At 35.2% G+C, this 25223-nt stretch overlaps 3 protein-coding genes across 3 annotated transcripts; all 3 read left to right on the forward strand.

Moving 5' to 3' along the window:
* Positions 1-1129: 1129 nt before the first annotated feature.
* Positions 1130-4424, forward strand: LOC149373882 (uncharacterized). Its single transcript, XM_089595318.1, has 6 exons — positions 1130-1405; positions 1477-1678; positions 1737-1966; positions 2040-2485; positions 3261-3630; positions 3733-4424. The coding sequence occupies exons 1-6, from the start codon at positions 1344-1346 to the stop codon at positions 4268-4270; spliced, it is 1848 nt and encodes a 615-aa protein (XP_089451444.1). The 5' UTR covers positions 1130-1343; the 3' UTR covers positions 4271-4424.
* A 5854-nt stretch (positions 4425-10278) lies between these two features.
* Positions 10279-13571, forward strand: LOC149373883 (uncharacterized). Its single transcript, XM_089595317.1, has 6 exons — positions 10279-10554; positions 10626-10827; positions 10886-11115; positions 11189-11634; positions 12410-12779; positions 12882-13571. Exons 1-6 carry the CDS (start codon positions 10493-10495, stop codon positions 13417-13419), a joined length of 1848 nt encoding a protein of 615 aa, XP_089451443.1. The 5' UTR covers positions 10279-10492; the 3' UTR covers positions 13420-13571.
* Positions 13572-19428: 5857 nt separating this feature from the next.
* Positions 19429-22721, forward strand: LOC149373884 (uncharacterized). The gene is made up of 6 exons (XM_089595316.1): positions 19429-19704; positions 19776-19977; positions 20036-20265; positions 20339-20784; positions 21560-21929; positions 22032-22721. The coding sequence occupies exons 1-6, from the start codon at positions 19643-19645 to the stop codon at positions 22567-22569; spliced, it is 1848 nt and encodes a 615-aa protein (XP_089451442.1). The 5' UTR covers positions 19429-19642; the 3' UTR covers positions 22570-22721.
* Positions 22722-25223: the final 2502 nt, after the last annotated feature.

Raw genomic sequence — 25223 nt, forward strand, 5'->3', positions numbered from 1 at the left:
GGTAGTTACCGCTATGACTCTATTTTCAGTTTAATAAAAAATAAAAATAAGTAAAAATTTGAACACGTCACAAATTTAGTGTTTTCATCATTTAAAAGAGAGAAGCGAAGCTTATCGTGTTGTCACACATACATATATATATATATAACAATGTATTCAAGTGTGAAAAAAACAATAATTTATAACTAAATGTAGTTAATAAAGTAGTTGAATAATTATTGGAATATGATATTTTAAATACTTTACAATAAGCGTTAATTTCTCGAATCTTTTGCACTTATCTGCCGGAAAATATTTTTACACAAGAATGTGTGGTTAATATCATAAAAAAATAGAGACTGAATTATTTTTTAATTATAGTTGATACTAAATCATTAGTGAATAAAAAGATTTCAATTAAATTCAAAAATTTTTATTTGCACGGTTTTGAAAAGTAATCTTTTTGCCTCATACTTAGAAAAGTAGCTTTTTCATTTATATGCTTCGAAAAGTAGCTTTCTTTCGTTATAAGGCCGACAACTTATGCTTGGCAACGCATAACTGTGGATCTCACTACTTTTTTCGAACAAAATAAGGAAAAAACTTTTAAACTTTTTTCACAGGTAATTTTCATCCAAGATTAACCCATTAGACTTTGAATTCAAGTTTAGCGAAAGAATATACATCCAGTAAATGCTGGTTAGTTCTTGTCAATTTTTAGTGATCGTATGTTATCAATATGTCTCTGTTTACTGGCGACAAAACTAAAGATACAAAGACAATTTTTTTCTAACCCCGTAACGGAGTATTAAATTTCAACAAACAATGGACGTAGATCAAGTCACGTGAGAGTTTTATCCGACAGAATATTTGATTCATACTTACGTTTAACTTTTACATAGCTTTTTTACTTTGACGAGCATCAACACCCATACATGAACTAAACAAAGCACCACACAGATGCGAAAACTTTCCAAGTTGGAGCTAATTTTGGGGTGTGCATCTGCAATGGGCTTAATGGTGGTAGTGTAATGGTTTCACAGAACTATGACTGTGTATGCATTTATATAGATATAGTTCTTTGAAAATTTTACCAGGGCACACTAAGTATTTAGTGTCGGAACCGGACTTGTGATGATAGGAGGAGCGACTGTAGTTACTTTCAAGCGTGAATCATTGATGTTAAGTAGGTATACGCTTTTCGGGTTTCCTCAATGTGCACAGTACTACTGTTGGCTGCAGTTGCGTTATTGACTCGTACTCAAAAGCAACAGAAAAATCGTCTCGAGTTGAGTAGTTCAAGTTACGGAGGTTTATTGTCACATCGGTACAAGTACAACAAATCAGAAAAAGTGTAAGAAACCATGAGTCTTCATGAAGCCATTAGTTGCGACGACGTCGCAAGAGTTCACAAAATCCTGGGACGGTACGATTTTTCCTCGCTGAGCAAAGGTCGCGTAAAATCATTTTTACCTCACGTATACGTCCACATTTCAGAGACGCGTCTTCCATTAATGACGGGGATCCCAAATTCTACACGCCACTGATGTACCTGATACAGTGCCATTCTGTAAATCTCACCTCGCTTGATAACGTACTGGCGATATTTAAACTACTCACAGACTACGGAGCAGACGTGAACGTGCGAGGGGGACACGACCTTAATTCGGCGCTGATTTTGGCTGTTCAATTAAAAATGGTGAGTTTTGGATCTGAGTTTCGCTTGGAAAAATCTTGACCATCTCTGAATCCCGAAGATCGTCTTCGCGAGGCTCCTGTTGGAAGCTGGTGCCGATCCCAACATCAAAAACAAGAGTGACCGCACGGCCCTGCACTACGCAGTGAATAGTGACGACGGAAGAATTACGGAGCTGTTGTTGAATCACGGGGCGGATACCGATGTTTTCGACTTCCAAGGCAACACGCCTTTGGACACTGCCGTTACAAGCTGCAGCATAATTTCTGCAGAGAAGCTCATAGAATCTGGGTAAGCGTATTATTTTTGCATGTAGCCTGTAAGTAGATCAAGGGTGCCCATTTCATTAATTTCCTTTTACTAGTGCCGAGAGCGGAAATGTCTACAAACTGTTGCTCCGAGCGTGCACTGATGTATCATGCCAAATGGATAAGCACGAGTACAAAAAGTTCGTTGCAAAGTTGTTGGATAATGGAAGGAAAATGGATGAGAACTTTTCGCTCCGAGCTCTGCTGTACCACGCAGTTGGCGAAAAGCACGAAAATCGCCACTACTGGGAAAAGTGCTTTATCCTCGAGTTTCTGAACGAGCGGGGCGTTTATGTCAATGGCGACGCGGGTGACTCGGAACTCCATTTGGCTGTCCGCGAGACAAATTTCACGAGAGTTGAGGCTCTTCTTCTGTCAGGAGCTGATGTCAACCTTAAAAATGTCTACGGTGAGGCACCGCTGCACTTACTACTCAAGGATAAAGAACCAAACCGCGACAAGGAGCTACAAGAAAATATTGCTAGATTGCTTATTGCGTACGGTGAGTCGAAGGATATGGACTTTTAAATCGACTCAAACATGGATATCTCGTTGTTATTACTTTTTTTTTGCATGTTATTTTTTAACAAAGTTATTTTACTAAAAAAGAAAATTTTACTTAAAATGATTTCTTGACCTAAAAAATTTACGGGACATGATCAAAATGGTAAAAAATTCATTATTAATTGAAAAATAGCTAAATATTAATAAAATTTTTGTAGAACCAAAACAGAAAATGTATGCAAGCACTTATAAAAATTAATTTCCGCCTTTATACTTGAAATTAGGCATCAAAAAAATAAAGGTTTAATTGTAAAACAGTTTTTTGTTGTTGTTAACATGCTGATAGCTTCGGTGCTCAAACTTATCCTTATTAGGAATAGAAAAACCAGGAACTGATATTTTTTTTGTTTTTATTTATTCTTTAATCAAAGAACTCGTCTATAATATCATAAATACCACCAAAATTCTGATTTAATACCGTCATAATCTTTTTTTACACAAAATTGCTCGAGTGACTTTATTGGAAATTAGTAAATTTTTAATCAATTAGTTTCCAATACACAAAACCATAAATTAATAAGAGAACGTATGTTTGCATTAAATTATTTTTAATGCTAAATTCATTATTTCATTGGTTAAATTATGAGGGGCTTATTTTATAAGTATTGTGATGGTCACGTTGTTGTGTATATATGCCTGCCAGTTTTAGTATTATATACCTATTTGAAATGATACTATACCAATAAATAAAATAATATACTTTTGTTTTATAGGAACGGATTTGGGCTCGCACAACTACATAAATGAGACACCATTTTTTTTAGCTACGAAAAATTGCAACAACGTAATAAACCTAATGCTGGCAAAAATCACCGGAGTCAACGAGACAACACTCAACAGGACATATACAAAAAATCGTTTGTTAGCCCCTTTTTATAAGGACGAGCCCAAACTGTACGAACTCATAGTATCCATCAATTTGGGGTATGAGCAGGTCGTCGATCGCCTGCTCAACATGAGTTTCATCCAAGAGGCAAGTAAAACTCGTTGCCGAGATTTCAACGAAGCGCTGAAAGAAGCTGTCAAATCGAACCATTACCGTATCGTCAAGATGCTCTTCGAGGCTGGATTTCGGACAGACGAGTTAGTCATTCAATTATACTTAAAAAAATCATAAAATTCATACCACGCCTAAATTAACATCGCCACTTTTTTTTTCTTTTTTTTTTTTTTTGTTGTCAACAGACGCTACAACCACGTTCTACATCAACTCACTTATCGGCCTATCAATGTTGGAATTAGAATGAAAATGGAGTGCTTGTTCTGGGAATTTCAAGACATCGCGACTGTTAATCTATTGCTGGTCGATACTCTCCAAAGCATTGGGGGATGGCCAACCGCAGATACGTTCCAAAAACTGTTTGTCTTTTATTACATGATAAACTCACGGTTTGTGGGTTCAAACGCTGATTTGATCCCGATGAAAGGACGGTTGAACTCGACCCACTTATCGTGTATCATCTCGGATTGCAACGAAAAACTGGACGAACTCAAGGAAATCAAGGCAGGCGAAAAATCGATGTTCGACATCCTCACGATGCCGCTGGATGCGTTGGCAGGCTCATTCAATAACGAGGATTGCCTGAAAGGTTGCACCGACTTACTCTTGTCGCTTGAAGAAAAAGTGGAACTTGAATATCACGAGTATGCGTTGGTAACTCATATTGAACTAGCAATGGAGAAGATGAGGGTATTGCGTGCGGCAAGAGATAATCTAAAATAAGCATTTCAAGGTATCTTAGAGAAAATCAATTACGTAAGTTTGGATGATCATATCATGTTGAATATTTTTGCTCATTTGGATGTCAGAGAATTGAAAAAAATCGCGTTAATCAGTTGATTTGAAAAATTTTCAATCATCAGATTTTACCGGCTTGCCGTGTATAAAATAAATTAAATAGTTGGTGAAACAACTAAAAGATTTTGATTGTTCAACGAATGACCGTACAAAAACTTTGAATTTTTATTTTGTTGATTTTTTTGCGTTTTTGTTCCACTATGATTAGTAAATGTCAAATTAAAAAAAAAAATCTTTATTCCATAAAACTTTTAAGTAGTACTTAGGCACTTATGTGAGATGTCGCGCTTACTTTAATTAATAGTTATTCAGTTTATATTAAAAAAGTACAATTGGATTATTTAGGTTACTGATATATTTTTCTCAAATGATCTGCGAAACCACTAAGAAACTAGTCATGTAATAAATGCACATTTACTCGAAAGTACAGTTTTTTTTAACGCAAAATCCTCTTTGTAACTTTATTAACTGTCTACTGTTTGTTTGTATTATATTGTCAAATAAAAAATTTTTTCAACAGTTTGCCTACTTGATTATTTTTAGCCATGTTTTTTCTTAAACCCAACAAATTTTAACAATTTTTCCGTTTTCGCTGGTAAATGGAGGAAAAAAACATGCAGGAACAATTATAAATTGATGCTCCCATTGTTGAATTAACCATTCGAGGGACAAACGAGAGAATCAAAAAACAAGTAATAAAAAGCTGTTTGTCAAGTGCACAGTCCACAAATTTTGAGTCGTTTTCTAAAAAGCCCTTAACGACACGTGGAAATGATACTAGTAAAAAACGCGTTGACATCGGAAAATCGGATTTTCGACAAAACCACCGTTGGAGCTTTTTTCTCATTTTTCCTTGCTGTTCAGTTCCATTAGTCTCTGGTACAGGGGTTTGTTTCAACAGCATGTGTAAAAATAGAACAACGAACGGCACTGAAAGAACTCTCGGTGTAAACGAAAACTAGACGAGTAAATGTGCAAAACAATTATTTTTGCTCGTTCAATACGATTTCGTTTTTGTTTCCTTTGTTTGTGAATTTTGACGTACCAACGAGAGGAAAATTTTAGTAAAAAAAAAAAATTCGATAGGCTTTACTTGATATTAAATTGATAACTGAGTGAAGAAATATACAATAAATATGTTTTTTATTTTTATTTTACATCTTACAATAATTAAGAAATACGTAGCATCTGAAATAATATGGAAAAGCATTTTGCCACAAGTTTTTTTTCGATAACGACATTTCATACTGTCTCAAACAATGTTAAGTACATGCTTACTTAGGAATTTTTATAATAATGCACCATCTAAAAATTTTATATCAAAATACGTTTATACGTTTACGTTTAAAGGCGATGGTTGATCAAAATTTTTTTTAGAATTACACGTTTTTCCATTTAGCTGTCTAAGAATCTATTTATATTCGAAAAATTTGAAAATAAAACTATTTGTCAACGATACTTACTGCGTAACGTGAACGCTAATTTGAATAAATAAATATACAATAGGGGTACAATATATTGTATCTTTATAAAGGATTTGTTAACATACCATGAATGACAAAACACATAAGGACCTCTGAGCTACGGTGATTTGTAAATTTTAAAATGTTTTAATAAATATACTTCTTTCAAAAATTGTGTACACTCACATAAGTCACCCATGTAATTGATGTGTGCTCGTAGGATGCAATACAGATGTCACAACCAAAAATAAATTTCACAGATAAAACAATTTATTGGAAATAAAACCAGATTTCTCAGTTTCTCAAGACTCATCCTTTTCTCGACTTATCCCCGAATACCCAACTGTATACGTGTATACGTGACTTTTCTGGAAAATGGACAGAATGACACGCGCACAGCTTCCTTTTGTACGAAGACGGATTTTTCGACTCCGGTGTATTCGCTTCGAGTCGCTGCAGAGGTTGTGCCCTCTCTAGCCAAAATCAGGCAAAAATTCTTGCATGTAAACAAACGGCTCAGAGCATATATACATGCGCACAGCTGCTTGTGATTGGTTGAACGAAATAGCAGAAGGGGATCGTCGTTCCCTTTCTAGCCTGCCAATGTGCCAAGTATGTCAATCACAAGCAGCTATACGCATGTATATATGCTCTGAGCCGTTTGTTTACATGCAAGAATTTTTGCCTGATTTTGGCTAGGGAGGGCACAACCTCTGCATCGACTCGAAGCGAATAGGTATTCACGTCAGCTCGACAATACTTTGGCGGCTCGCCGACACTTTGAGTGCCAGCCGCTAAATACGTTTGTATGGAAATGTACATCTTCTGCCTCTCAAACACAACCAAGCGCTCGAAAGCTACAATTGATGAAAAGCAATGTCTTGAGCTTTTGTCAGGAAGTAACATTTTTTTTTCCTTGAATTCAATCGAATCACTGAGGCAATAAATAACTTTTCTTTAGGATAGCAGCCAACTTTTTTAATCAACCAGTTTGATTTTCGTTGTCCATTTAGAGATACATCACTGAGAGTCGATCAATTTTTTTTCTTTTTTTTACTAAATACATTCGTTTGTAAACAATTTCTTGAAATTTTCATTTTTTACTTTAAAAAATGAAAAAATGAAAAATTTTATATTAATCAACTTTTTAAAAATAACATGGAAATTTTCGCGTTTCTTACCTAAGCGAAAAGTACAACTATATTCGTAGAAGTTTAAACAAATTTTTTTGATTTATCAATATGAGCACTATAACTTCAGTTTTTGGCTATTATTTTGTGTAAATGATCAATATCCAGACAATAATAATCACATTTTAGACTTAAATATGTATTCTGAAACGTAACACAACAAGATCTACAATTATAGAACAACAAGTGGCATATAAACTGTGTGTTGCGCCAAAAAAACGAGAAAAAACTTGACCGTTTTTAAATTGTTATCCGACAACTTCGTGAGGCTAACGATGTATCAAAAAAAATAAAATTTATTGTCACTATTCGATGTAATGTAACACGTCTTTGTGTGAGATTTCGAGGGAAAAACCATTCATGATGTACTACCAAAATGTGTCGCTATTTTTAAAAATAAATTAATATACGATTTAAAAAAATGTTAGAAAAGAAAATTTTACAAAAATATAAGAACTAGAAAGAGTTAAATCTATAAAATATTTCGCATATAATACATCCAACGTGCAAAAGTTGAAAAAGCATGTGACAAGGTGCGTTTTCCCCCAACGGGAGAAAAGTTTTTTTTTAATTTAACTACACCAAATAAATCAGGACCATATTTCCTCAATAAAAAAAAGGCTATATACCTTATTTTCATCAACCACCTCTAATGTCACACCTGTGGCGTTCCTCAGTTGGTCCGTACTCGTTTAATAAATACGTATATACCTAACTGTCAAACGTTAATTAGTATGCTTATTAATTCGCTTAATATGCGTGAAAAAAAAGAATTTAATGCCAAGAAAATTGATAAACATTCTCTTAAAGTAAAAATAAAAAAAAAAAGACAAAAGTCGGCAAGAGTTAGGTCCAGGTGTCTACGTATAGACACAAGGATTACTAACTCCTGCACCTTCAAGCTGGTCAAGACGACAGAGATACAGTTAACCGGTCCTCGAAACGAACACATCACAGGCGAAACGAAGAGCCCCGAACGGTCACCCATCCAAGTACTAACCGCAGCAAATGATGCTTAACTCCGGAGACCGGCGGAACTGCATTTCTATAATCGAGCCACCGAGAAGGTATTTGTTCGCTGATATTTTTGAAAGTAACAACGCCTTGGCTATGCGTTGACGAAGCCTCTGTTTTTCTCTCCCCCCCCTCCTCCCACATCGTTTCTATCGTTATCTCTTCGGTTGGTCGTCGATAATTAGATGTACATTAGGCTTCGCTTAGATGGAGCTTTCGCGGCTGAGATTTGAAAAAAAATAAAATTATAATTTCAAGTCCACGTGAGTTTAACCATAAGTTTGTACCGGAAAATAAGGCCATTTGTTGCGTACAATGCCATTTCTTTCAGTATTTTATAGTTGACATTTTAGTAAGGCAAAAGTATTCGTGATAAAAACGTATACGTATAGCGTTGCCATGAAAAGTAATGTACAAAATTCATTAATCATTGAAAAATGTAACTATATAGTTGTCTACTCAATTGATAGTTACAGATATTTGTTACAAAACTATTGCATTAAAAAAAAAATAGTTATTTTTATCGATAATTGTAAGCGAATTAAAACGTATCTTACTGCAGAGTAAGTCATTTCATTCATAACTGCGATAATTTATAAACCGTATGTCAATGCCTATCTAGATGATAAAATATCAGATTTTACTGTAACGTTCAATTTTTGTTTATTTTACAGTTACACTTAAATTAAAATATGGCAAATATAAAAAAGGTAAATGTCCCTACTTGTGGAATGTGTCCCTATTCATGGAATATGAAAATTTATGTATTTGTTGTACAACTAACTTGATTAAAAAATTGTGGTAGTTACCGCTATGACTCTATTTTCAGTTTAATAAAAAATAAGAATAAGTAAAAATTTGAACACGTCACAAATTTAGTGTTTTCATCATTTAAAAGAGAGAAGCGAAGCTTATCGTGTTGTCACACATACATATATATATATATAACAATGTATTCAAGTGTGAAAAAAACAATAATTTATAACTAAATGTAGTTAATAAAGTAGTTGAATGATTATTGGAATATGATATTTTAAATACTTTACAATAAGCGTTAATTTCTCGAATCTTTTGCACTTATCTGCCGGAAAATATTTTTACACAAGAATGTGTGGTTAATATCATAAAAAAATAGAGACTGAATTATTTTTTAATTATAGTTGATACTAAATCATTAGTGAATAAAAAGATTTCAATTAAATTCAAAAATTTTTATTTGCACGGTTTTGAAAAGTAATCTTTTTGCCTCATACTTAGAAAAGTAGCTTTTTCATTTATATGCTTCGAAAAGTAGCTTTCTTTCGTTATAAGGCCGACAACTTATGCTTGGCAACGCATAACTGTGGATCTCACTACTTTTTTCGAACAAAATAAGGAAAAAACTTTTAAACTTTTTTCACAGGTAATTTTCATCCAAGATTAACCCATTAGACTTTGAATTCAAGTTTAGCGAAAGAATATACATCCAGTAAATGCTGGTTAGTTCTTGTCAATTTTTAGTGATCGTATGTTATCAATATGTCTCTGTTTACTGGCGACAAAACTAAAGATACAAAGACAATTTTTTTCTAACCCCGTAACGGAGTATTAAATTTCAACAAACAATGGACGTAGATCAAGTCACGTGAGAGTTTTATCCGACAGAATATTTGATTCATACTTACGTTTAACTTTTACATAGCTTTTTTACTTTGACGAGCATCAACACCCATACATGAACTAAACAAAGCACCACACAGATGCGAAAACTTTCCAAGTTGGAGCTATTTTTTTTTTTTTTTTTTTTTATATTATAGTGCTCTACGTCCGGCTCCTTTTTAATAAGGGCACTACTATGGGCACTTAGCACTTAGGAGAAGGAAGGGAAGAGGGATGGGAGGCCTCCCATCACTGGGAGGGGGGTAGGGGGAATTAGGCAAATTTGCTGCGAGAAGGTCGCCTAAACCCTCCTCGAGGAGCATTGCGTGGTGAAAAAGCACATGTGAAAGACACAGAGGTACTTTGCCCATAAAAGTCGCACTGGCCGGGAATTGAACCACGGTCTCCCGCGTGCCAATCCACGACCTAGCCGACCGAGCCACCGCGCGCTCCAAGTTGGAGCTAATTTTGGGGTGTGCATCTGCAATGGGCTTAATGGTGGTAGTGTAATGGTTTCACAGAACTATGACTGTGTATGCATTTATATAGATATAGTTCTTTGAAAATTTTACCAGGGCACACTAAGTATTTAGTGTCGGAACCGGACTTGTGATGATAGGAGGAGCGACTGTAGTTACTTTCAAGCGTGAATCATTGATGTTAAGTAGGTATACGCTTTTCGGGTTTCCTCAATGTGCACAGTACTACTGTTGGCTGCAGTTGCGTTATTGACTCGTACTCAAAAGCAACAGAAAAATCGTCTCGAGTTGAGTAGTTCAAGTTACGGAGGTTTATTGTCACATCGGTACAAGTACAACAAATCAGAAAAAGTGTAAGAAACCATGAGTCTTCATGAAGCCATTAGTTGCGACGACGTCGCAAGAGTTCACAAAATCCTGGGACGGTACGATTTTTCCTCGCTGAGCAAAGGTCGCGTAAAATCATTTTTACCTCACGTATACGTCCACATTTCAGAGACGCGTCTTCCATTAATGACGGGGATCCCAAATTCTACACGCCACTGATGTACCTGATACAGTGCCATTCTGTAAATCTCACCTCGCTTGATAACGTACTGGCGATATTTAAACTACTCACAGACTACGGAGCAGACGTGAACGTGCGAGGGGGACACGACCTTAATTCGGCGCTGATTTTGGCTGTTCAATTAAAAATGGTGAGTTTTGGATCTGAGTTTCGCTTGGAAAAATCTTGACCATCTCTGAATCCCGAAGATCGTCTTCGCGAGGCTCCTGTTGGAAGCTGGTGCCGATCCCAACATCAAAAACAAGAGTGACCGCACGGCCCTGCACTACGCAGTGAATAGTGACGACGGAAGAATTACGGAGCTGTTGTTGAATCACGGGGCGGATACCGATGTTTTCGACTTCCAAGGCAACACGCCTTTGGACACTGCCGTTACAAGCTGCAGCATAATTTCTGCAGAGAAGCTCATAGAATCTGGGTAAGCGTATTATTTTTGCATGTAGCCTGTAAGTAGATCAAGGGTGCCCATTTCATTAATTTCCTTTTACTAGTGCCGAGAGCGGAAATGTCTACAAACTGTTGCTCCGAGCGTGCACTGATGTATCATGCCAAATGGATAAGCACGAGTACAAAAAGTTCGTTGCAAAGTTGTTGGATAATGGAAGGAAAATGGATGAGAACTTTTCGCTCCGAGCTCTGCTGTACCACGCAGTTGGCGAAAAGCACGAAAATCGCCACTACTGGGAAAAGTGCTTTATCCTCGAGTTTCTGAACGAGCGGGGCGTTTATGTCAATGGCGACGCGGGTGACTCGGAACTCCATTTGGCTGTCCGCGAGACAAATTTCACGAGAGTTGAGGCTCTTCTTCTGTCAGGAGCTGATGTCAACCTTAAAAATGTCTACGGTGAGGCACCGCTGCACTTACTACTCAAGGATAAAGAACCAAACCGCGACAAGGAGCTACAAGAAAATATTGCTAGATTGCTTATTGCGTACGGTGAGTCGAAGGATATGGACTTTTAAATCGACTCAAACATGGATATCTCGTTGTTATTACTTTTTTTTTGCATGTTATTTTTTAACAAAGTTATTTTACTAAAAAAGAAAATTTTACTTAAAATGATTTCTTGACCTAAAAAATTTACGGGACATGATCAAAATGGTAAAAAATTCATTATTAATTGAAAAATAGCTAAATATTAATAAAATTTTTGTAGAACCAAAACAGAAAATGTATGCAAGCACTTATAAAAATTAATTTCCGCCTTTATACTTGAAATTAGGCATCAAAAAAATAAAGGTTTAATTGTAAAACAGTTTTTTGTTGTTGTTAACATGCTGATAGCTTCGGTGCTCAAACTTATCCTTATTAGGAATAGAAAAACCAGGAACTGATATTTTTTTTGTTTTTATTTATTCTTTAATCAAAGAACTCGTCTATAATATCATAAATACCACCAAAATTCTGATTTAATACCGTCATAATCTTTTTTTACACAAAATTGCTCGAGTGACTTTATTGGAAATTAGTAAATTTTTAATCAATTAGTTTCCAATACACAAAACCATAAATTAATAAGAGAACGTATGTTTGCATTAAATTATTTTTAATGCTAAATTCATTATTTCATTGGTTAAATTATGAGGGGCTTATTTTATAAGTATTGTGATGGTCACGTTGTTGTGTATATATGCCTGCCAGTTTTAGTATTATATACCTATTTGAAATGATACTATACCAATAAATAAAATAATATACTTTTGTTTTATAGGAACGGATTTGGGCTCGCACAACTACATAAATGAGACACCATTTTTTTTAGCTACGAAAAATTGCAACAACGTAATAAACCTAATGCTGGCAAAAATCACCGGAGTCAACGAGACAACACTCAACAGGACATATACAAAAAATCGTTTGTTAGCCCCTTTTTATAAGGACGAGCCCAAACTGTACGAACTCATAGTATCCATCAATTTGGGGTATGAGCAGGTCGTCGATCGCCTGCTCAACATGAGTTTCATCCAAGAGGCAAGTAAAACTCGTTGCCGAGATTTCAACGAAGCGCTGAAAGAAGCTGTCAAATCGAACCATTACCGTATCGTCAAGATGCTCTTCGAGGCTGGATTTCGGACAGACGAGTTAGTCATTCAATTATACTTAAAAAAATCATAAAATTCATACCACGCCTAAATTAACATCGCCACTTTTTTTTTCTTTTTTTTTTTTTTTGTTGTCAACAGACGCTACAACCACGTTCTACATCAACTCACTTATCGGCCTATCAATGTTGGAATTAGAATGAAAATGGAGTGCTTGTTCTGGGAATTTCAAGACATCGCGACTGTTAATCTATTGCTGGTCGATACTCTCCAAAGCATTGGGGGATGGCCAACCGCAGATACGTTCCAAAAACTGTTTGTCTTTTATTACATGATAAACTCACGGTTTGTGGGTTCAAACGCTGATTTGATCCCGATGAAAGGACGGTTGAACTCGACCCACTTATCGTGTATCATCTCGGATTGCAACGAAAAACTGGACGAACTCAAGGAAATCAAGGCAGGCGAAAAATCGATGTTCGACATCCTCACGATGCCGCTGGATGCGTTGGCAGGCTCATTCAATAACGAGGATTGCCTGAAAGGTTGCACCGACTTACTCTTGTCGCTTGAAGAAAAAGTGGAACTTGAATATCACGAGTATGCGTTGGTAACTCATATTGAACTAGCAATGGAGAAGATGAGGGTATTGCGTGCGGCAAGAGATAATCTAAAATAAGCATTTCAAGGTATCTTAGAGAAAATCAATTACGTAAGTTTGGATGATCATATCATGTTGAATATTTTTGCTCATTTGGATGTCAGAGAATTGAAAAAAATCGCGTTAATCAGTTGATTTGAAAAATTTTCAATCATCAGATTTTACCGGCTTGCCGTGTATAAAATAAATTAAATAGTTGGTGAAACAACTAAAAGATTTTGATTGTTCAACGAATGACCGAACAAAAACTTTGAATTTTTATTTTGTTGATTTTTTTGCGTTTTTGTTCCACTATGATTAGTAAATGTCAAATTAAAAAAAAAAAATCTTTATTCCATAAAACTTTTAAGTAGTACTTAGGCACTTATGTGAGATGTCGCGCTTACTTTAATTAATAGTTATTCAGTTTATATTAAAAAAGTACAATTGGATTATTTAGGTTACTGATATATTTTTCTCAAATGATCTGCGAAACCACTAAGAAACTAGTCATGTAATAAATGCACATTTACTCGAAAGTACAGTTTTTTTTAACGCAAAATCCTCTTTGTAACTTTATTAACTGTCTACTGTTTGTTTGTATTATATTGTCAAATAAAAAATTTTTTCAACAGTTTGCCTACTTGATTATTTTTAGCCATGTTTTTTCTTAAACCCAACAAATTTTAACAATTTTTCCGTTTTCGCTGGTAAATGGAGGAAAAAAACATGCAGGAACAATTATAAATTGATGCTCCCATTGTTGAATTAACCATTCGAGGGACAAACGAGAGAATCAAAAAACAAGTAATAAAAAGCTGTTTGTCAAGTGCACAGTCCACAAATTTTGAGTCGTTTTCTAAAAAGCCCTTAACGACACGTGGAAATGATACTAGTAAAAAACGCGTTGACATCGGAAAATCGGATTTTCGACAAAACCACCGTTGGAGCTTTTTTCTCATTTTTCCTTGCTGTTCAGTTCCATTAGTCTCTGGTACAGGGGTTTGTTTCAACAGCATGTGTAAAAATAGAACAACGAACGGCACTGAAAGAACTCTCGGTGTAAACGAAAACTAGACGAGTAAATGTGCAAAACAATTATTTTTGCTCGTTCAATACGATTTCGTTTTTGTTTCCTTTGTTTGTGAATTTTGACGTACCAACGAGAGGAAAATTTTAGTAAAAAAAAAAAATTCGATAGGCTTTACTTGATATTAAATTGATAACTGAGTGAAGAAATATACAATAAATATGTTTTTTATTTTTATTTTACATCTTACAATAATTAAGAAATACGTAGCATCTGAAATAATATGGAAAAGCATTTTGCCACAAGTTTTTTTTCGATAACGACATTTCATACTGTCTCAAACAATGTTAAGTACATGCTTACTTAGGAATTTTTATAATAATGCACCATCTAAAAATTTTATATCAAAATACGTTTATACGTTTACGTTTAAAGGCGATGGTTGATCAAAATTTTTTTTAGAATTACACGTTTTTCCATTTAGCTGTCTAAGAATCTATTTATATTCGAAAAATTTGAAAATAAAACTATTTGTCAACGATACTTACTGCGTAACGTGAACGCTAATTTAAATAAATAAATATACAATAGGGGTACAATATATTGTATCTTTATAAAGGATTTGTTAACATACCATGAATGACAAAACACATAAGGACCTCTGAGCTACGGTGATTTGTAAATTTTAAAATGTTTTAATAAATATACTTCTTTCAAAAATTGTGTACACTCACATAAGTCACCCATGTAATTGATGTGTGCTCGTAGGATGCAATACAGATGTCACAACCAAAAATAAATTTCACAGATAAAACAATTTATTGGAAATAAAACCAGATTTCTCAGTTTCTCAAGACTCATCCTTTTCTCGACTTATCCCCGAATACCCAACTGTATACGTGTATACGTGACTTTTCTGGAAAATGGACAGAATGACACGCGCACAGCTTCCTTTTGTACGAAGACGGATTTTTCGACTCTGGTGTATTCGCTTCGAGTCGCTGCAGAGGTTGTGCCCTCTCTAGCCAAAATCAGGCAAAAATTCTTGCATGTAAACAAACGGCTCAGAGCATATATACATGCGCACAGCTGCTTGTGATTGGTTGAACGAAATAGCAGAAGGGGATCGTCGTTCCCTTTCTAGCCTGCCAATGTGCCAAGTATGTCAATCACAAGCAGCTATACGCATGTATATATGCTCTGAGCCGTTTGTTTACATGCAAGAATTTTTGCCTGATTTTGGCTAGGGAGGGCACAACCTCTGCATCGACTCGAAGCGAATAGGTATTCACGTCAGCTCGACAATACTTTGGCGGCTCGCCGACACTTTGAGTGCCAGCCGCTAAATACGTTTGTATGGAAATGTACATCTTCTGCCTCTCAAACACAACCAAGCGCTCGAAAGCTACAATTGATGAAAAGCAATGTCTTGAGCTTTTGTCAGGAAGTAACATTTTTTTTTCCTTGAATTCAATCGAATCACTGAGGCAATAAATAACTTTTCTTTAGGATAGCAGCCAACTTTTTTAATCAACCAGTTTGATTTTCGTTGTCCATTTAGAGATACATCACTGAGAGTCGATCAATTTTTTTTCTTTTTTTTACTAAATACATTCGTTTGTAAACAATTTCTTGAAATTTTCATTTTTTACTTTAAAAAATGAAAAAATGAAAAATTTTATATTAATCAACTTTTTAAAAATAACATGGAAATTTTCGCGTTTCTTACCTAAGCGAAAAGTACAACTATATTCGTAGAAGTTTAAACAAATTTTTTTGATTTATCAATATGAGCACTATAACTTCAGTTTTTGGCTATTATTTTGTGTAAATGATCAATATCCAGACAATAATAATCACATTTTAGACTTAAATATGTATTCTGAAACGTAACACAACAAGATCTACAATTATAGAACAACAAGTGGCATATAAACTGTGTGTTGCGCCAAAAAAACGAGAAAAAACTTGACCGTTTTTAAATTGTTATCCGACAACTTCGTGAGGCTAACGATGTATCAAAAAAAATAAAATTTATTGTCACTATTCGATGTAATGTAACACGTCTTTGTGTGAGATTTCGAGGGAAAAACCATTCATGATGTACTACCAAAATGTGTCGCTATTTTTAAAAATAAATTAATATACGATTTAAAAAAATGTTAGAAAAGAAAATTTTACAAAAATATAAGAACTAGAAAGAGTTAAATCTATAAAATATTTCGCATATAATACATCCAACGTGCAAAAGTTGAAAAAGCATGTGACAAGGTGCGTTTTCCCCCAACGGGAGAAAAGTTTTTTTTTAATTTAACTACACCAAATAAATCAGGACCATATTTCCTCAATAAAAAAAAGGCTATATACCTTATTTTCATCAACCACCTCTAATGTCACACCTGTGGCGTTCCTCAGTTGGTCCGTACTCGTTTAATAAATACGTATATACCTAACTGTCAAACGTTAATTAGTATGCTTATTAATTCGCTTAATATGCGTGAAAAAAAAGAATTTAATGCCAAGAAAATTGATAAACATTCTCTTAAAGTAAAAATAAAAAAAAAAAGACAAAAGTCGGCAAGAGTTAGGTCCAGGTGTCTACGTATAGACACAAGGATTACTAACTCCTGCACCTTCAAGCTGGTCAAGACGACAGAGATACAGTTAACCGGTCCTCGAAACGAACACATCACAGGCGAAACGAAGAGCCCCGAACGGTCACCCATCCAAGTACTAACCGCAGCAAATGATGCTTAACTCCGGAGACCGGCGGAACTGCATTTCTATAATCGAGCCACCGAGAAGGTATTTGTTCGCTGATATTTTTGAAAGTAACAACGCCTTGGCTATGCGTTGACGAAGCCTCTGTTTTTCTCTCCCCCCCCTCCTCCCACATCGTTTCTATCGTTATCTCTTCGGTTGGTCGTCGATAATTAGATGTACATTAGGCTTCGCTTAGATGGAGCTTTCGCGGCTGAGATTTGAAAAAAAATAAAATTATAATTTCAAGTCCACGTGAGTTTAACCATAAGTTTGTACCGGAAAATAAGGCCATTTGTTGCGTACAATGCCATTTCTTTCAGTATTTTATAGTTGACATTTTAGTAAGGCAAAAGTATTCGTGATAAAAACGTATACGTATAGCGTTGCCATGAAAAGTAATGTACAAAATTCATTAATCATTGAAAAATGTAACTATATAGTTGTCTACTCAATTGATAGTTACAGATATTTGTTACAAAACTATTGCATTAAAAAAAAAATAGTTATTTTTATCGATAATTGTAAGCGAATTAAAACGTATCTTACTGCAGAGTAAGTCATTTCATTCATAACTGCGATAATTTATAAACCGTATGTCAATGCCTATCTAGATGATAAAATATCAGATTTTACTGTAACGTTCAATTTTTGTTTATTTTACAGTTACACTTAAATTAAAATATGGCAAATATAAAAAAGGTAAATGTCCCTACTTGTGGAATGTGTCCCTATTCATGGAATATGAAAATTTATGTATTTGTTGTACAACTAACTTGATTAAAAAATTGTGGTAGTTACCGCTATGACTCTATTTTCAGTTTAATAAAAAATAAGAATAAGTAAAAATTTGAACACGTCACAAATTTAGTGTTTTCATCATTTAAAAGAGAGAAGCGAAGCTTATCGTGTTGTCACACATACATATATATATATATAACAATGTATTCAAGTGTGAAAAAAACAATAATTTATAACTAAATGTAGTTAATAAAGTAGTTGAATGATTATTGGAATATGATATTTTAAATACTTTACAATAAGCGTTAATTTCTCGAATCTTTTGCACTTATCTGCCGGAAAATATTTTTACACAAGAATGTGTGGTTAATATCATAAAAAAATAGAGACTGAATTATTTTTTAATTATAGTTGATACTAAATCATTAGTGAATAAAAAGATTTCAATTAAATTCAAAAATTTTTATTTGCACGGTTTTGAAAAGTAATCTTTTTGCCTCATACTTAGAAAAGTAGCTTTTTCATTTATATGCTTCGAAAAGTAGCTTTCTTTCGTTATAAGGCCGACAACTTATGCTTGGCAACGCATAACTGTGGATCTCACTACTTTTTTCGAACAAAATAAGGAAAAAACTTTTAAACTTTTTTCACAGGTAATTTTCATCCAAGATTAACCCATTAGACTTTGAATTCAAGTTTAGCGAAAGAATATACATCCAGTAAATGCTGGTTAGTTCTTGTCAATTTTTAGTGATCGTATGTTATCAATATGTCTCTGTTTACTGGCGACAAAACTAAAGATACAAAGACAATTTTTTTCTAACCCCGTAACGGAGTATTAAATTTCAACAAACAATGGACGTAGATCAAGTCACGTGAGAGTTTTATCCGACAGAATATTTGATTCATACTTACGTTTAACTTTTACATAGCTTTTTTACTTTGACGAGCATCAACACCCATACATGAACTAAACAAAGCACCACACAGATGCGAAAACTTTCCAAGTTGGAGCTATTTTTTTTTTTTTTTTTTTTTATATTATAGTGCTCTACGTCCGGCTCCTTTTTAATAAGGGCACTACTATGGGCACTTAGCACTTAGGAGAAGGAAGGGAAGAGGGATGGGAGGCCTCCCATCACTGGGAGGGGGGTAGGGGGAATTAGGCAAATTTGCTGCGAGAAGGTCGCCTAAACCCTCCTCGAGGAGCATTGCGTGGTGAAAAAGCACATGTGAAAGACACAGAGGTACTTTGCCCATAAAAGTCGCACTGGCCGGGAATTGAACCACGGTCTCCCGCGTGCCAATCCACGACCTAGCCGACCGAGCCACCGCGCGCTCCAAGTTGGAGCTAATTTTGGGGTGTGCATCTGCAATGGGCTTAATGGTGGTAGTGTAATGGTTTCACAGAACTATGACTGTGTATGCATTTATATAGATATAGTTCTTTGAAAATTTTACCAGGGCACACTAAGTATTTAGTGTCGGAACCGGACTTGTGATGATAGGAGGAGCGACTGTAGTTACTTTCAAGCGTGAATCATTGATGTTAAGTAGGTATACGCTTTTCGGGTTTCCTCAATGTGCACAGTACTACTGTTGGCTGCAGTTGCGTTATTGACTCGTACTCAAAAGCAACAGAAAAATCGTCTCGAGTTGAGTAGTTCAAGTTACGGAGGTTTATTGTCACATCGGTACAAGTACAACAAATCAGAAAAAGTGTAAGAAACCATGAGTCTTCATGAAGCCATTAGTTGCGACGACGTCGCAAGAGTTCACAAAATCCTGGGACGGTACGATTTTTCCTCGCTGAGCAAAGGTCGCGTAAAATCATTTTTACCTCACGTATACGTCCACATTTCAGAGACGCGTCTTCCATTAATGACGGGGATCCCAAATTCTACACGCCACTGATGTACCTGATACAGTGCCATTCTGTAAATCTCACCTCGCTTGATAACGTACTGGCGATATTTAAACTACTCACAGACTACGGAGCAGACGTGAACGTGCGAGGGGGACACGACCTTAATTCGGCGCTGATTTTGGCTGTTCAATTAAAAATGGTGAGTTTTGGATCTGAGTTTCGCTTGGAAAAATCTTGACCATCTCTGAATCCCGAAGATCGTCTTCGCGAGGCTCCTGTTGGAAGCTGGTGCCGATCCCAACATCAAAAACAAGAGTGACCGCACGGCCCTGCACTACGCAGTGAATAGTGACGACGGAAGAATTACGGAGCTGTTGTTGAATCACGGGGCGGATACCGATGTTTTCGACTTCCAAGGCAACACGCCTTTGGACACTGCCGTTACAAGCTGCAGCATAATTTCTGCAGAGAAGCTCATAGAATCTGGGTAAGCGTATTATTTTTGCATGTAGCCTGTAAGTAGATCAAGGGTGCCCATTTCATTAATTTCCTTTTACTAGTGCCGAGAGCGGAAATGTCTACAAACTGTTGCTCCGAGCGTGCACTGATGTATCATGCCAAATGGATAAGCACGAGTACAAAAAGTTCGTTGCAAAGTTGTTGGATAATGGAAGGAAAATGGATGAGAACTTTTCGCTCCGAGCTCTGCTGTACCACGCAGTTGGCGAAAAGCACGAAAATCGCCACTACTGGGAAAAGTGCTTTATCCTCGAGTTTCTGAACGAGCGGGGCGTTTATGTCAATGGCGACGCGGGTGACTCGGAACTCCATTTGGCTGTCCGCGAGACAAATTTCACGAGAGTTGAGGCTCTTCTTCTGTCAGGAGCTGATGTCAACCTTAAAAATGTCTACGGTGAGGCACCGCTGCACTTACTACTCAAGGATAAAGAACCAAACCGCGACAAGGAGCTACAAGAAAATATTGCTAGATTGCTTATTGCGTACGGTGAGTCGAAGGATATGGACTTTTAAATCGACTCAAACATGGATATCTCGTTGTTATTACTTTTTTTTTGCATGTTATTTTTTAACAAAGTTATTTTACTAAAAAAGAAAATTTTACTTAAAATGATTTCTTGACCTAAAAAATTTACGGGACATGATCAAAATGGTAAAAAATTCATTATTAATTGAAAAATAGCTAAATATTAATAAAATTTTTGTAGAACCAAAACAGAAAATGTATGCAAGCACTTATAAAAATTAATTTCCGCCTTTATACTTGAAATTAGGCATCAAAAAAATAAAGGTTTAATTGTAAAACAGTTTTTTGTTGTTGTTAACATGCTGATAGCTTCGGTGCTCAAACTTATCCTTATTAGGAATAGAAAAACCAGGAACTGATATTTTTTTTGTTTTTATTTATTCTTTAATCAAAGAACTCGTCTATAATATCATAAATACCACCAAAATTCTGATTTAATACCGTCATAATCTTTTTTTACACAAAATTGCTCGAGTGACTTTATTGGAAATTAGTAAATTTTTAATCAATTAGTTTCCAATACACAAAACCATAAATTAATAAGAGAACGTATGTTTGCATTAAATTATTTTTAATGCTAAATTCATTATTTCATTGGTTAAATTATGAGGGGCTTATTTTATAAGTATTGTGATGGTCACGTTGTTGTGTATATATGCCTGCCAGTTTTAGTATTATATACCTATTTGAAATGATACTATACCAATAAATAAAATAATATACTTTTGTTTTATAGGAACGGATTTGGGCTCGCACAACTACATAAATGAGACACCATTTTTTTTAGCTACGAAAAATTGCAACAACGTAATAAACCTAATGCTGGCAAAAATCACCGGAGTCAACGAGACAACACTCAACAGGACATATACAAAAAATCGTTTGTTAGCCCCTTTTTATAAGGACGAGCCCAAACTGTACGAACTCATAGTATCCATCAATTTGGGGTATGAGCAGGTCGTCGATCGCCTGCTCAACATGAGTTTCATCCAAGAGGCAAGTAAAACTCGTTGCCGAGATTTCAACGAAGCGCTGAAAGAAGCTGTCAAATCGAACCATTACCGTATCGTCAAGATGCTCTTCGAGGCTGGATTTCGGACAGACGAGTTAGTCATTCAATTATACTTAAAAAAATCATAAAATTCATACCACGCCTAAATTAACATCGCCACTTTTTTTTTCTTTTTTTTTTTTTTTGTTGTCAACAGACGCTACAACCACGTTCTACATCAACTCACTTATCGGCCTATCAATGTTGGAATTAGAATGAAAATGGAGTGCTTGTTCTGGGAATTTCAAGACATCGCGACTGTTAATCTATTGCTGGTCGATACTCTCCAAAGCATTGGGGGATGGCCAACCGCAGATACGTTCCAAAAACTGTTTGTCTTTTATTACATGATAAACTCACGGTTTGTGGGTTCAAACGCTGATTTGATCCCGATGAAAGGACGGTTGAACTCGACCCACTTATCGTGTATCATCTCGGATTGCAACGAAAAACTGGACGAACTCAAGGAAATCAAGGCAGGCGAAAAATCGATGTTCGACATCCTCACGATGCCGCTGGATGCGTTGGCAGGCTCATTCAATAACGAGGATTGCCTGAAAGGTTGCACCGACTTACTCTTGTCGCTTGAAGAAAAAGTGGAACTTGAATATCACGAGTATGCGTTGGTAACTCATATTGAACTAGCAATGGAGAAGATGAGGGTATTGCGTGCGGCAAGAGATAATCTAAAATAAGCATTTCAAGGTATCTTAGAGAAAATCAATTACGTAAGTTTGGATGATCATATCATGTTGAATATTTTTGCTCATTTGGATGTCAGAGAATTGAAAAAAATCGCGTTAATCAGTTGATTTGAAAAATTTTCAATCATCAGATTTTACCGGCTTGCCGTGTATAAAATAAATTAAATAGTTGGTGAAACAACTAAAAGATTTTGATTGTTCAACGAATGACCGAACAAAAACTTTGAATTTTTATTTTGTTGATTTTTTTGCGTTTTTGTTCCACTATGATTAGTAAATGTCAAATTAAAAAAAAAAAATCTTTATTCCATAAAACTTTTAAGTAGTACTTAGGCACTTATGTGAGATGTCGCGCTTACTTTAATTAATAGTTATTCAGTTTATATTAAAAAAGTACAATTGGATTATTTAGGTTACTGATATATTTTTCTCAAATGATCTGCGAAACCACTAAGAAACTAGTCATGTAATAAATGCACATTTACTCGAAAGTACAGTTTTTTTTAACGCAAAATCCTCTTTGTAACTTTATTAACTGTCTACTGTTTGTTTGTATTATATTGTCAAATAAAAAATTTTTTCAACAGTTTGCCTACTTGATTATTTTTAGCCATGTTTTTTCTTAAACCCAACAAATTTTAACAATTTTTCCGTTTTCGCTGGTAAATGGAGGAAAAAAACATGCAGGAACAATTATAAATTGATGCTCCCATTGTTGAATTAACCATTCGAGGGACAAACGAGAGAATCAAAAAACAAGTAATAAAAAGCTGTTTGTCAAGTGCACAGTCCACAAATTTTGAGTCGTTTTCTAAAAAGCCCTTAACGACACGTGGAAATGATACTAGTAAAAAACGCGTTGACATCGGAAAATCGGATTTTCGACAAAACCACCGTTGGAGCTTTTTTCTCATTTTTCCTTGCTGTTCAGTTCCATTAGTCTCTGGTACAGGGGTTTGTTTCAACAGCATGTGTAAAAATAGAACAACGAACGGCACTGAAAGAACTCTCGGTGTAAACGAAAACTAGACGAGTAAATGTGCAAAACAATTATTTTTGCTCGTTCAATACGATTTCGTTTTTGTTTCCTTTGTTTGTGAATTTTGACGTACCAACGAGAGGAAAATTTTAGTAAAAAAAAAAAATTCGATAGGCTTTACTTGATATTAAATTGATAACTGAGTGAAGAAATATACAATAAATATGTTTTTTATTTTTATTTTACATCTTACAATAATTAAGAAATACGTAGCATCTGAAATAATATGGAAAAGCATTTTGCCACAAGTTTTTTTTCGATAACGACATTTCATACTGTCTCAAACAATGTTAAGTACATGCTTACTTAGGAATTTTTATAATAATGCACCATCTAAAAATTTTATATCAAAATACGTTTATACGTTTACGTTTAAAGGCGATGGTTGATCAAAATTTTTTTTAGAATTACACGTTTTTCCATTTAGCTGTCTAAGAATCTATTTATATTCGAAAAATTTGAAAATAAAACTATTTGTCAACGATACTTACTGCGTAACGTGAACGCTAATTTAAATAAATAAATATACAATAGGGGTACAATATATTGTATCTTTATAAAGGATTTGTTAACATACCATGAATGACAAAACACATAAGGACCTCTGAGCTACGGTGATTTGTAAATTTTAAAATGTTTTAATAAATATACTTCTTTCAAAAATTGTGTACACTCACATAAGTCACCCATGTAATTGATGTGTGCTCGTAGGATGCAATACAGATGTCACAACCAAAAATAAATTTCACAGATAAAACAATTTATTGGAAATAAAACCAGATTTCTCAGTTTCTCAAGACTCATCCTTTTCTCGACTTATCCCCGAATACCCAACTGTATACGTGTATACGTGACTTTTCTGGAAAATGGACAGAATGACACGCGCACAGCTTCCTTTTGTACGAAGACGGATTTTTCGACTCTGGTGTATTCGCTTCGAGTCGCTGCAGAGGTTGTGCCCTCTCTAGCCAAAATCAGGCAAAAATTCTTGCATGTAAACAAACGGCTCAGAGCATATATACATGCGCACAGCTGCTTGTGATTGGTTGAACGAAATAGCAGAAGGGGATCGTCGTTCCCTTTCTAGCCTGCCAATGTGCCAAGTATGTCAATCACAAGCAGCTATACGCATGTATATATGCTCTGAGCCGTTTGTTTACATGCAAGAATTTTTGCCTGATTTTGGCTAGGGAGGGCACAACCTCTGCATCGACTCGAAGCGAATAGGTATTCACGTCAGCTCGACAATACTTTGGCGGCTCGCCGACACTTTGAGTGCCAGCCGCTAAATACGTTTGTATGGAAATGTACATCTTCTGCCTCTCAAACACAACCAAGCGCTCGAAAGCTACAATTGATGAAAAGCAATGTCTTGAGCTTTTGTCAGGAAGTAACATTTTTTTTTCCTTGAATTCAATCGAATCACTGAGGCAATAAATAACTTTTCTTCAGGATAGCAGCCAACTTTTTTAATCAACCAGTTTGATTTTCGTTGTCCATTTAGAGATACATCACTGAGAGTCGATCAATTTTTTTTCTTTTTTTTACTAAATACATTCGTTTGTAAACAATTTCTTGAAATTTTCATTTTTTACTTTAAAAAATG

Source organism: Copidosoma floridanum, unplaced genomic scaffold, assembly GCF_036245765.1.
Source record: "Copidosoma floridanum isolate Cflo_tuat_1 unplaced genomic scaffold, Cflo_Japanese_pri ptg000025l, whole genome shotgun sequence".
NCBI classification, from domain to species: domain Eukaryota; kingdom Metazoa; phylum Arthropoda; class Insecta; order Hymenoptera; family Encyrtidae; genus Copidosoma; species Copidosoma floridanum.

What these genes read in the sequence shown, in the direction of transcription:
- LOC149373882 (XM_089595318.1), top strand. Translation starts at nt 1,344, where the DNA reads ATGAGTCTTCATGAAGCCATTAGTTGCGACGACGTCGCAAGAGTTCAC. An exon ending in TAGATTGCTTATTGCGTACG is followed by an intron (nt 2,486 to 3,260) that starts GTGAGTCGAAGG and finishes TTTGTTTTATAG; the next exon opens with GAACGGATTTGGGCTCGCAC. An exon ending in GCTGGATTTCGGACAGACGA is followed by an intron (nt 3,631 to 3,732) that starts GTTAGTCATTCA and finishes TGTTGTCAACAG; the next exon opens with ACGCTACAACCACGTTCTAC.
- LOC149373883 (XM_089595317.1), top strand. Translation starts at nt 10,493, where the DNA reads ATGAGTCTTCATGAAGCCATTAGTTGCGACGACGTCGCAAGAGTTCAC. An exon ending in TAGATTGCTTATTGCGTACG is followed by an intron (nt 11,635 to 12,409) that starts GTGAGTCGAAGG and finishes TTTGTTTTATAG; the next exon opens with GAACGGATTTGGGCTCGCAC. An exon ending in GCTGGATTTCGGACAGACGA is followed by an intron (nt 12,780 to 12,881) that starts GTTAGTCATTCA and finishes TGTTGTCAACAG; the next exon opens with ACGCTACAACCACGTTCTAC.
- LOC149373884 (XM_089595316.1), top strand. Translation starts at nt 19,643, where the DNA reads ATGAGTCTTCATGAAGCCATTAGTTGCGACGACGTCGCAAGAGTTCAC. An exon ending in GAGAAGCTCATAGAATCTGG is followed by an intron (nt 20,266 to 20,338) that starts GTAAGCGTATTA and finishes TCCTTTTACTAG; the next exon opens with TGCCGAGAGCGGAAATGTCT. An exon ending in TAGATTGCTTATTGCGTACG is followed by an intron (nt 20,785 to 21,559) that starts GTGAGTCGAAGG and finishes TTTGTTTTATAG; the next exon opens with GAACGGATTTGGGCTCGCAC.